The sequence below is a fragment of the Bos javanicus genome, chromosome 3 (genome assembly GCF_032452875.1).
Source record: "Bos javanicus breed banteng chromosome 3, ARS-OSU_banteng_1.0, whole genome shotgun sequence".
In the NCBI taxonomy this organism is placed as follows: domain Eukaryota; kingdom Metazoa; phylum Chordata; class Mammalia; order Artiodactyla; family Bovidae; genus Bos; species Bos javanicus.
The window spans coordinates 7,532,674-7,545,673 of record NC_083870.1 but is presented as its reverse complement, the minus strand read 5'-3'; the positions used below and the strand labels follow the sequence as shown (position 1 = coordinate 7,545,673).

Genomic DNA, 13,000 nt, shown 5'->3' with positions numbered 1-13,000 from the left:
CCTTGGGCTGCCTTCTAGAGCTGGGGTGAGGGCCGTACGGTGTGATGGATGATGGAAGTACTCACAGAGTCCCTTACAAATGGGGAGGACCACACAGCTGACTGCTTCCAAACTGGGACTCTTCTAGAGTGACAGAAGGAGTCATTAGCGATCATGCCGGGACAGCAGGAGTAAACTAGGATGGTCCCAGACAAGCCACCTAACTTGTAAACGCAAGGGATGCTCAAAACGGCAGGATGAAGTATAATACAAAGAACAGGCCTGGTACCCAGGAGACCCAGATCTGGGTCCTGGCTTCAACCCTGGCTGAACCTTGCGGGGCTTCAGTGTTAAGTGTGATGGGGTCCACTTCTGCCCCGTCAGACTGATGGGACAGTTGAGTAGATGGAATGAGACCATACCCGTGGGAGGCTGGAGCCCGAAGGCTCCATGCACCTGCGAGGGGGTGGGCGTACACTTTCCGGAGGGCTGTGGTCAGAGCTCCCGGAGGCCGGGGCTGTACCTCGGGACGGGTGTAGGCTGCAGCCGCGTCCCTCTGCAGGGCCGAGCGGATGTCTGGAATGCTGTCCAGGATGTTATTGGAACAGTTCTCTTTGCCTCGCTTGTTCATCTCAGTTCGAATTTCTTCCACGTCCTCTCTGATCTGCTCATTTTCCTTGGTGAGGTTTTTAGATATTTCCTAGCAAGAGAGAAAAATTTTTAAAGGGAGTCATTTAAAGTGCTCTGAGGACAAGTAGGAGGGAGCTGGCAGCCATCTCCTGCTCCAAGCCCAGAGACTCAACAGGTAGGTTGAGAAACCAACCAGAAAGCACAGGGGCCCTCAGGAGCGTCCAGCCCTGTGCTGAGGCCCAGCGCATGGACTCAGGTCGCATCTCCAGGGCAGCCTGGCTCCAGTGTGTCCATGACTGGAAATGCTTCCCAATACCACCACGGCTTTCCTAATAATAATACTGTCATGTCCCCGAGCTACTGGGACACCTGCTATTTTTCTATCCTGTGCACACAGTATGCTCATACCAGTGATGAGTAACATTACAGAAAAATTCCATTTGCTTGCATCTCCCCACATGTGAACCAATGTCTCAATTAATGAAAGAGGGATTTTCTAGGCAATTTAAAAAGAGGTGGTCAAAGAAATCTACTTAATCTGCTTTTCTAATAAGAACAAACTATTCTTTCGAGCACTTTTTAAAAATCTTTTTTAAATTGAATTCTAGTTGATTTACAACATTGTATTAGTTTCAGGTGTACAGCAAAGTGATTCAGTGATATACACACACATTTTTTCAGATTATTTTCCATTATAGGTTATTACAAGATATTGAATAGAGTTCCCTGTGCTGTGCAGTAAATCCTTATTGCTTATCTATTTCATGTATAGGAGTTTGTGTCTGTTAATCCCGTATTCCTAATTTATCCCCTCTGCCTCTCCCCTTGGGTAAACATAAATTTGTTTAATATGTCTGGGAATCTGTTTCTGTTTTTTATATAGATTCCTTTGTATTGTTTTTTAGACTCTACACATAAGTGATTTCATGTCATACTTGTTTTTGTCTGACTTAGTTTGATATTCTCCAGATGCATCCATGTTGCTGCAAATGGCAACATTTCACCCTTTAAAAGTATTTACATATTTATTTTTGACCGCGCTGGGTTTCGTTGCCGTGGGTGGGCTCTCTCTAGCTGCAGCGAGAGAGGCTTGTCTAGCTGTGGTGCACGAGCTTGTCCCTGCAGTGGCTCCTCCTGTTGCAGAGCGCGGGCTCCGGGCACATGGGCTTCAGTAGCTGTGGTGCACGAGCTTGTCCCTGCAGTGGCTCCTCCTGTTGCAGAGCGCGGGCTCTGGGCACATGGGCTTCAGTAGCTGTGGTGCACGAGCTTGTCCCTGCAGTGGCTCCTCCTGTTGCAGAGCGCGGGCTCCGGGCACATGGGCTTCAGTAGCTGTGGTGCACGAGCTTGTCCCTGTAGTGGCTCCTCCTGTTGCAGAGCGCGGGCTCTGCGCACATGGGCTTCAGTAGTTGTGGTGCTCAGGCTTGGTTGCCTTGCAGCATGTGGGGTCTTCCCAGACCAGGAACCAAACCCATGACCTAGCATCGGCAGCTGTATTCTTAACCACTGGACCCCCAGGGACACCCCTTCACCCTTTTTTTATGGCTCCCCTTTAAAAAGCATTATTTACATAGGAAATTGAGAGGCTGGCTTTAAACTTTCCTAATCACACATAAAATGTTTCCCTAAATGACCCCTCCTTGGCGAATTACCCATGTTCCAGATGTACTTCGTACCAGCAAGGACCAAAGTTACATTTCTATCAACCAGTACTGGTAAGCACCTCCTGTGTGTCTAGGGTGCAGTATGGCAGAAGGAAATCCTCTAATTCCTCTGGTGTTCCTGTCCTGGGATGGGAGGTGGGGGTGGGTTCCGTGGGGGACAACTGCAGTGGAGAAGACAGGCTCCCCACTGCAGGAAAAAGATGACCAACCACGCCAGGTTCTGTAAATGCCACACAGGCGTTCAAAGGGAGGGGTGGCGAGAGGCATCAGAGGCAGCATCCTGGAGAAGGTGAGGCTGAATGGGATTTGAATCTTGGGCAGCTGTCAACAGACTTAGAGGTACCCTTTCATCTCTAGCTATTTTTAGAGACGTTTACTGCACTGAGATCTAATGTTGTCCAGCACTGGCTCCCATTCCACAGTTTCCATGAGCATCTGAATTTTTAGATGTGGCGTTCTCCTTTGGGCCCTGTTTATGAGGGTGATAGAGGAAGTAACCATGTAAACACAGAGGACGTGTACACTTTCCATCTTTCTTTGACAGACAGGGTGCAAAAGCTCAGACCCCGCCAGGCACAGTCTGCAGTCTGGTAAGACGCCGCTGTTGGCCTAGAGGGATGCCACGGTGGCTCAGACCTAGGGGGCGTATAGGCAGACTGTGACACCCAGACACTGTGGCTCCAGTGGCTCTACGTGGGCTGCCCAGAGGAGCCCACGAGGTGCTTGTTAAAACTAACCAGGCTCCAGACCACTGGCCATGCCATTCTTACAGCATTTCAGCGCACGCCAAATTCTGAGCACTGGAAAGGCTCAGTGTGTTCTGTGGGGCTGACGCCAAGTCGGCCTCCCTAAATATCACAGAACTAAGTGTGAGAGCGAAAGCCCTTGAGAGGAGGTTGTTTCAAGAGTGCCCGGAATGAGCGGTTTTACTGGACGTCTATCATTCCTGATAAGTGTTATCAGGGTCAGTCAAATGCAGCGGTTAAGAGCACGGATTCTGGAGGAAACCTTTCAGTTTACATTTCAATGGTGCTACTGCTAGACCTGTTATCTTGGGCAAATTGCTTAAGCTCCCTGTGCTTCATTTGTCCATGTGTAAAATGGGGTTAACACTAGCACTCTCCTGGTGGGTTGTAATGAAGAATGAGTTAACGTATGTGGAAATGCATGGGACATACTAAGTGGCTGTTATTTTTCATAGAATGTTACTGTCATGGTCTATGCACAGGTTGGAAAAGAATTTCCAGACATGAGGCGGAATGAAGGGAGAATAAAGCTTATTAGAGTGGGAGACGCTCTTGGAACAGAGGCTGGCTCCAGGAAGAGCCAATCCCTTTCTTGGGCTGGTAGCCAATTTTTATAGCCTCAAGACAGAAGATTCCTACTGGAAGGGTGGCATTAGGTGATTGGTTAAGATGCTATAGGGTAGGTAATAGGGTGGGAGGTTTACCTACTATGGGGCCAGAAAACTGGCTGGCTTAAATTCGGAGGCTCATGGCAACAGTTGCTATGGGACTTGGTCAGTTCCAGAGATTTTTGTCCTGTGACAAAACAGAGGGCTCCACACCTGTGACCTGGTCTAGGGTTCCACAGAACTACTACTCAAAGAGACCAACAGCACAGGCATCACTCCATCACTCAGGAGCTTGTTAGAAATGCGGACGCTCTGTTCTTACTGTAGGATTTGGGAGAAAGGTAGATAGTGATGGGAAGCTTTACTAATCTAAAGTGAGTGTGTGTGTGTGTGCGCGTGTTTATTGAAATACATTTGTGTAAAGCATAAAGATTTGGGGAGACTAACCTGAGCAAGAGTCCCTGAAAAATAAAAGGCAGTTTGATTTGAAAAAAAAAAAAGAAAGAAATGCAGAAGCTCCGACTTGACCCAGACCTGCTGAATTAGAATCTGCGTTTTAACAAGATTCCCAGGCAGTCTGCATACACACTGAAGTCTGAGAAGCACTGTCTTCAATATAGGGAGCTTGGGATACAGCTGATGGAAAGGGGGCCCAAATGTGTCAGAAAGGCTATTTTATAGGAGCCAGGTTCTTCCCGGGGCTGACAGGAGAAGTTCCTGGTGCCTTCATGGGATTCAAGCATTTCTGATCATCCACAAGCACCTGCAGTGAGCAGCATCCTTGCATCTTCTATAATTCTCACATCCTGTGATGTGGAGTGAAGCCCCAGAAGGTTCAGGGTTCGATACACTACTCCTTCATTAATGCACTCATGTGTTCAGCCCTGGGCACGGAGGGTAAGCCAGAGCAAGGATCCTGCTCTGATGAAAACCACCTTCCGTGAAGGGAAGTAAGCAATACATAAGAAATCAACAAGAAACCATCAATTAGTAAAAAGTGCAATGAAGAAAGCAAGTCGGGGTGATGTGACAGAGGCTGGTTCTGACTCATGGGGAAGGTCAGTGACGTAGCTCTAAGGGACTGAAACGTGTCCACCTCTGCTGCCCAGCCGTGGCCCCAGGACCCCAGACCCAGTGGTGTGGCCTAAGTAGCTGTATTAGCAAAACAAGAGCTCACGCAATTCCTGAACGCCTGGACAGAGTCAGCACTGACCCTCACACTCGCTGTGAGGCAAAGGGAAAATCCCATGGAATTAGCCCCTGCCCTCTAGACCTTGGGTTTTCTAGACCCCTGGAAGGCCCTGTTCTCACTGATTTAGAAATGCCCAAGCCACTTTCTGGTTTTAGTGAGGGACCATTATTCTTGGTTTCCATAGAGGAGAGTTTGAGACAGGCCTGGCCCTGAGACCCCAGAGAAGCAATATTTTTTATTTCCCTCCCGGGAACAGCAAAGCCCACCAGCCGCCTGAATAAACAGCAGGCTGGTGGTAGCCTCACCCCATCAGCCTGCTGAGCCAAGCCAGCTGGGGACCCCAGGGCTGCAGCAGCAGATGCCCCTCCTTAGCCACCCTCCCCGACTCAGGCACCTCTTCCCCAGAGATGCTGGCCTTGCAGGGCTCCCCGCTGCTCCCTGGGGTTCTGCCTTCCTCATATCAAGGCTCTTGCTCGGTATGTCTCAGGAGGCACCAGGGATGCTGCCTACCCAGGATACTCTCCATCCTGCCCTGGGAGAAGGCTGAACCCCATGACCTCATGCCTCTGGCTCTTCCCCTCTGGGACAGCTGTGACTATGACATTTATGGTGTGTGCAACTTGGCTTGTGCATAGCACTGGCAATGTGGGAGAGAGAACAGGAAGGGTGCCCGTCTTGCGGGGTGAACACATCTCATCATCCCTGCCAAGGGTCCTGGTGCTGTGAGGAGGGAGAGGAAGAGGGAAGAAGAGTAGGTAGAGAGAAGGCTGGCACAGAAGGCAGGACACAGCCAGACAGGACGACTGAAGTTCTGGGAGCTGGGTCACGGGACTCAGGCCAAAGAGTCGAGAGGTGTTCCCAGAAGGAGGGCCACGTGCTGGGGCAGGCAGTAGGGCATCAAGGGCGCCTTCTAAGAGCAAGCCCACCTTGCCAGATGGGACAGGTGTCCTGCTCTGACCACAGCCAGATGCACAGGTGGCCGAGAGGAGGAGGTATGCAAACTAGGCAGGTCCCCAGGAAAGGGGAACTACGTATAGGCTTCCCTGGAATTGGGGGTGCCCCTGGCAGCCAGCCCTGGCAGCACAGCTGGTCAGAGGGCAGCTTGAAGGAGCCATGGAGGGCCAATACTACCAGATGTGCACGCTGGGGCAATGGACGTGGATGGAAGGGCTGTTCCATGGGTTCAGACGTATCCTGACTTTGTCCAGCTGTGGGACACGTATGTGCACGCCTGGGTGAGAGCATGGGGCAGCTTCAGCCAAAAGTGTTGGGACCTGAGGGAAAGACGACCAGGGTCAAGGCTCCATCAGTTCTCTGTGGTCTTGTTCTCCCACCCAGAAGCAGGGATGAGGGGCGGTGGGCAAAGTGCAGGCTCTGGAGACCAGGTATGAAATACACACCGCAGTCACTACCTGGTTTTATGTAACCACTTAAGGTGAGGGATGGGACCTCTCCAGGCCCCAGGTAGAGGAGGTCAGAATAATGATGTCTGCCTCCCAGGCTTGGTTTGGAGAATGAATGAAGAGGCACATGTAGCTCAATGCCAGGCACGAAACAGGGCTTGGACACGTGGACCTGAAGGTGGGGTGGGATGGACTCTCAGGATCTTGGTAGCAGACGTGCAGGTAGAAAGGGGAAGGGAGCCAAGGCGTCCTGTGGCTGGGACAGGGAGGAAGGTGAGGACTCAAGGCTGGTGTGATGTGAAGGAGTCCTGTAGAAGGAGACCACGCAAGATTGCAGCTGGGCCAAAGCACGGTCCCGACTCGTGTAGCAGGTACGTCCAGCCCCCACCTGAGACACAGGGCTCCAGTGCAGATGGTAAGCTTGAGGGTGAAGGGAGCAGGGTGCTTGTGGGAGGGAAGTGTGACAGTGCGGGGGGCGGGGGTCACTGGACCTGGTGGCAGGGCTCGAAGTTCTCGTCAACTCACCCTGCCGCACCTCCTCAGAGGCCTCCAGGACATGACTAGGACCAGGTTGCCTGGGACAGCCACCCCTGAAGACAGCTGTCTGCAGCCCTTGGAGGAGAGCTGCAGGGGAGAGCAGCTAGAAGCAGCCGGTGCTCCAGCTGACGGGACAGCCGGGGTGCCACACAATCCCTGACTGCAGCTGGTGGAGACGGTAGCAGGCCCGTGCTGCAGGGGTGGCCGGCTGACGTGTTCCATCACTCCCTCAACCAAACAGCTGCTGACCATTTGGTCCACACCCCGTGCGGGGCTAAAATCCAGCAAACAAAAATAACTTAGACCCAGGTTGTCCTCAAGACGTTCAGAGCCTGGAAGATAGTCAAACACATAAAAAGCAAGAAGTTCTAGGCCTCTGATGACCAATCCTGTAAATATAGCCATGCACTCCTTACATCATGGCAGCTCCAAGCTATTGCTGGGCCAGTGGATGTAGGACAGATGCTCACACCGTAAACCCCTTTAGCCAAGAAGAAAACCTTTCATGCCACGGTGACAAATTAGATTTGAAGTGTAGACAACCCCAGGAGAGATAATATATTGACCTGAGCCCTTACTAAGATGTGAATTAACATTGGAACTGAAATATATCTTAGAAATCTTATCTCCAATCCTTTCCCATTTCACAGATGAGGACACTCTGGTCAGGCAGGGTGAGTGACACTCCTTTCCAGGCCACACTGGAGTGAGGAGGAGAGTGAAAAGATTTACAGCAAACCCTTCTGTGAACGATAGGAAGACAGTGCACTTGGTGTCTTGATGTGAGTGGAGGGAGGGCAGAAAGGAAAGGCTTGGAAAGAGACAGCTCCCCTGACTCACGGCCTGGTCTGCACAGACAAAAGTTACATTTCCCCATTAGTTGGTAAAGAGATGTATCCCCCAGTGTCAGGAATGATCTTTTGATCTTGCCTTCCAGACCAGAAACACAAAGGCCACCACATCCTTACGTCTGGGGGCGAAGCCCTCAGCAATGCTTATGCCAACACATTCTGGGGAGAGGGCCAGCTCTGGGTCTGGTAAATCCATTGTAGACTGTAAATCTCACTTGGATGCAACATTATCAGGAGAAAAGCCTTCAGATGACACACAAGGTTCCACAGTGCCATCTGTATTCATGGATGGGGTTTGCAAACTCCAGCAGGCAGGTGCGAGGGAAAGAGCCACACACACACGCTTGGGCAACAGAAATCACACTTTGGAAAGCTTGTAGGCATGCATCTATTTTAAGAGCCTGGGCTAGGCACCCACACACATGCAAGAGCACACGTGTAAACAGTCACCTCCAAGTAATTATAAATGTTGACAGGTGTCCTGCAGCTAAGTGGGGGTGAGGCATTCCTTCACCAAGTTTTGCAGTTTTTATGGGCATGACTTAATCCAATGAAAGCCTTGAAGCTAGAATAAATTATTTTAATGAGCTGTCCCTCTGTTTGTCTTTTTCTTTACTTCGAGAATAAATCTACTCCTGGAAGCAGTTGGTGGTACCACAGCTGTACCCTTGCGTCTTGTCCCTCTGCCGTCAGAAGGCACTTTTAGGCCTGGGCAGCCTACAGGTCTTTGTATCTCTGAGTGCACTCAGAGCAAAAGTCTTCTGGGCTGAATCTGTGCCCTGGAGTGAAAAGAGTCATGCAATGAATAGGTTCTGCCTTTGCCTTTAGAGGCTACAGATTTTCCTTCTAGACTTCTAATTCCTATCTCTCCTGGCACTTCTACTCTGCGCCTGTGCTGTGCTTAGTCGCTCGGCAATGTCCGACTCTTTGCGATGCTATGGACTGTAGCCTGCCAGGTTCCTCTGTCCATGGGATTCTCCAGGCAATAATATTGGAGTGGGTTGCCATTCCCTTCTCCAGGGGCTCTTCCCACCCAGGGATTGAACCCACATCTCTTACGTCTTATGCATCGGCAGGCGGGTTCTTTACCACTAGTGCCACCTGGGAAGCCCATATTTGTGCCTGCTGCTGCTGCTGCTGCTGCTACTAAGTCACTTCAGTCGTGTCCGACTCTGTGCGACCCCATGAACTGCAGCCCACCAGGCTCCTCCGTCCACGGGATTTTCCAGACAAGAGTACTGGAGTGGGGTGCCATCGCCTTCTCCATATTTGTGCCTACACCCACCTCAACTCCAATACATACCGCTACTTCGTGCATCCCCTTCCCTTTTCCAGCCATTTTCAAAAAAGGGTCAGTCTGGATCTACCACACTGAAGGTTCTTGGACCACTGACCACCTTAGATGTTCCTTTTACTTGGACCAGTTCTAGAGGAATGCCCATGCGGTTTCAGGCCTCCACTACGTGAATAGGAAAGATGTTTTGAAGCGTAAGTTTTTGAAACACAATGAAATGGTTATACTAAGATACATGCTCCAAATATATAAAAATTAGAAAGTCTGTCAATACCAACTTTCGGTAAAAATGTGTATGGAGTATTCACAGCCTGCTAGAGGTGTCACTGGGGAGAACAGTATGGCAATAGAGTTGTCCCTTGGTATCTGCAGGAAATTAGTTCTAGGACCCCCGAGAACAGATAAGAGAATCCATTCAAGTCCTTTATACAAAATGGTGTTGTTCAGTCGCTCAGCTGTGTCAGACTCTTCTTGACCCCATGGACTGAAGCACACCAGGCTTCTCTGTCCTTCACTATCTCCTGGAGTTTGCTCAAACTCTTGTCAATTGAGTTTATGATGCCATCCAACCATCTCACCCTGTCACCCCCTTTTCCTCCTGCCTTTAATCTTTCCCAGAATCCCAGGGTCTTTTCCATCAGCTCTTTGCATCAGGTGGATCATAAATATTCCCCGCAAAATTCCAGAAAGCTCCAAAAAACAAACATTGAGTTTGCCACACATACATAACATTTGCATTGTATTAGGCATTGTGAGTAATCTAGAGATGAATTAAAGTATATGGTAAGATGTCTGTGGGTTTATGCAACTACTACATCATTTTATTCATTGGAAGGACAGATGCTGAAGCTCCAATATTTTGGCCACAGTGCGTTGAATCTACTGATGCAAAACATGTGGACGCGGAAGGCCAATCGTACCCCTTAAAACGTGATAAGCATAACAGCCCAGTGGTCTCATTCCCACTTACATATCATAAAGAAACGTATGTGTGTGGGGGACGGGCTTTTAGACGGGCACTCCTGGGGCTACTATGAATCACAAAACTAAAAATAACCCCCATATTCACCACCAGTAGGCAAGATCAGCAAATTGTGGTATAATCTCACACTAGAATACTACACAGGAATAAAACTGAATGAACTACAAGCCACAGAATTGACATAAAATCTTTAAGTTGAATGAAAGAAACCTAACACACATACACACATACTTCTGTAGGATTCTATGTATTTAAAGTTAACAAACAGAACTATTGTGTTTAGGGATGTATCTTTAGGTGATGAAACTGTAAAGAAAAGCGAGGAAGATGATTAACAAAGTTAAGGATAGAGGTTCCTTTCAGGGATGGGATGTATTAGGCTGGGGTAAAAAAAACTGAGGTTTTGCATTGTTGAAATTTACCATTTGATATTGGAATATATTCTAAATAAATGTGGTCATGTTATACCTCATTTTAATGTGCATTTCTTGCTTTATCTTTTTTTTTGCTTATGACATTACTCGCCATTTTATATTTACCTTAGACTATGGAAATGAAGTTCAGAGAAGGCGATGGCACCCCACTCCAGTACTCTTGCCTGGAAAATCCCATGGACAGAGGAGCCCGGTAGGCTGCAGTCCACGGGGTCGCTAAGAGTCGGACATGACAGCAATTTCACTTTCACTTTTCACTTTCATGCATTGGAGAAGGAAATGGCAACCCACTCCAGTGTTCTTGCCTGGAGAATCCCAGGAACGGGGGAGCCTGGTGGGCTGCCATCTATGGGGTCGCACAGAGTCGGACACGACTGAAGTGACTTAGCATCACCAGCAGCAGCATGGAAATGAAGTTAGAAAGCAAATTTGAGCAATTTTCTTATTTGAGTTCAAAAATGGGTTGTAAAGCGGCAAGACATCTTGCACCATCAACCACGCCTCTAGTCCAGGAGCTGCTAATGAACATACAGTGCAGCGGTATACAATGCAAGAAGTTTTGCAAGAGTTGAGAGCCTTGAAGCTGAGGAGCACAGTGGCTGGATGTAAGAAGTTGACAACGACAACTCAGAGCCATCATTGAACCTAATCCTCTTACAACTACATGAGAAGTTGGCAAAGAACTCAACGTCAACCATCTACAGTAGTTTGGCATTTGAAACAAACTGCAAAGGTGAGAAAGCTCAGTAAGTGGGTGCCTCATGAGCTGTCCAGAAATTTTTAAAAATCATCATTTTGAAGTGCTCTCTTCTCTTATTCTATGCAACAACAACAAACTATTTCTCAATTGGATTGTGACATGTGACAGAAAGTGGATTTTATATGATAACTGGCTCAGTGGTTGGGCTGAGAAGCTCCAAAGCACTTCCCAAAGCCAAACTTGCACCAAGAAAGGTCACGGTCACTGGTTGTCTGCTGACAGTCTGATCCACTACAACTTTCTGAATCCTGGTGAAACCATTCCATCTGAAAAGTACGCTCAGCAGATCGATGAGATGCAGCGAAAACTGCAATGCCTGCAGCCTGCATCAGTCAGCAGAAAGGGCCCAATTCTTCTCCACGACAACGCCTGACCACACATCGTACAACCAACGCTTCAAAGTTGAATGAATTGGGCTACCAAGTTTTGCCACATCCACCATATTCACCTGACCTCTTGCCAACCCACTACTGCTTTTTCAAGCATCTTGACAACTTTTTGCAAGGAAAATGTTTCCAAGGCAGCAGGATGCAGAAAATGCTTTCCAAGAGTTTGCTGAATCCCAAGGCATGGATTTTTATGCTACAGGAATAAAACATTTCTCATTGGTAAAAATGTGTTGATTGTAATGGCTCCTATTTTTGATTAATAAAGCTGTGTTTGAGCCTAGTTAAAATGATTTAAAATTCACGGTCCAAAACCGTAATTACATTTGCACCAACCTAATAAGTGGGAAGAGGGCATGTGGGGAGCTTTTAGGGTGTTAGCATTGCTCTGTTTCTTGAGCTGGGTGGTGGTTGCACGGGTATTCGCTTTATAATGATTTGCTAAGCTGTACATTCATTGTTTATGCACTTTTCTATGCATGTGCTATTTTTCACCATTTAAAACACAAGCTCAACCAAAATCACTCCACCAAGCAGAGCTCCCAGAGCTCACTTTACCAGGAGGTGAGATTCTCAACAGTTCAGATTCCATTTCTCTCTCCTTCCTTCCTCTTTCATCTGCAAATGGAGTTTCCATTCTTAAATCCTGCTACAGAGCCGAGGTGGATGCACACATGTGTATGTGCCTGCTTCTTCTGCCAAGTTCTGATCTTACTCTGGGCAAAATGCCCCTCCATTTGACCCCTTTTGTCTGGTCTGACCTCCAAAGAACTCTCCTTGGGATTCAAGAATATCCAAAGGCCAGGAGCAGAGGTTCAATTCCATTCCTCCTGCAGAGTCAGGCTGGAGACGGAGTGTTTTTTCCATTTACCCAGCATTCTGCCTTTTCAATGTGCACAGACTGCAGACGGAGTTGGCCAGCAAGAGCCAGGAGACGAGTGGCCAGACCCAAAGACAAGAGACTCTGGTCTGTGGGCCCAAGGCCCAGGCCCATCATTATTCACTGTCACACCAAAGCACCTCGTCATCTTGGGCTGCCTGTTGGGGAAACTTTCACTGGATGAGACCTTCCCTAACTCAAATTTAATCCTATTTAACAAGATTTATGGGATATGGCCATGGTTTTGCCTAGAAATTCCCTTGGAAGGACTATTGCTATAAGTTCTGGTTAGGAAAAACTGACGCTCCCAGGGCAACTAGCAATGATTTGAAGACACTTATAAGGTTTATTAGAAAGAGCCTGGACAAGGAACCAGATGACCTGAGCTCCAGCCTATTCTTTCCCAGCACTGTGTCTGTAGGAAAGCCATTTAATTTCCTTTGGTCTCATGTCTTGTCCAGCTCATAGGAACAAAGAAACTAAATATAAATGGAATGCTTTAAAACTACTGCTGCTGCTAAGTCACTTCAGTCGTGTCCAACTCTTTGTGACCCCATGGACTATAGCTCACCAGGTTCCACTGTCCACGGGATTCTCCAGGCAAGAACACTGGAGTGGGTTGCCATGCCCTCCTCCAGGGGATCTTCCTGACCCAGG

At 48.5% G+C, this 13,000-nt stretch overlaps 1 protein-coding gene across 4 annotated transcripts in view; it reads right to left on the bottom strand.

Annotated features, from left to right (window-relative positions):
• Positions 1–13,000, bottom strand: part of OLFML2B (olfactomedin like 2B) — a 49,311-nt gene that overhangs the window by 24,135 nt on the left and 12,176 nt on the right. For all 4 annotated transcript variants that reach the window (XM_061400227.1, XM_061400231.1, XM_061400251.1 and 1 more), the window contains exon 4: positions 503–679. In XM_061400227.1, coding sequence (XP_061256211.1) covers positions 503–679 — 177 coding nt within the window. The remainder of the gene's footprint in view (positions 1–502; positions 680–13,000) is intronic.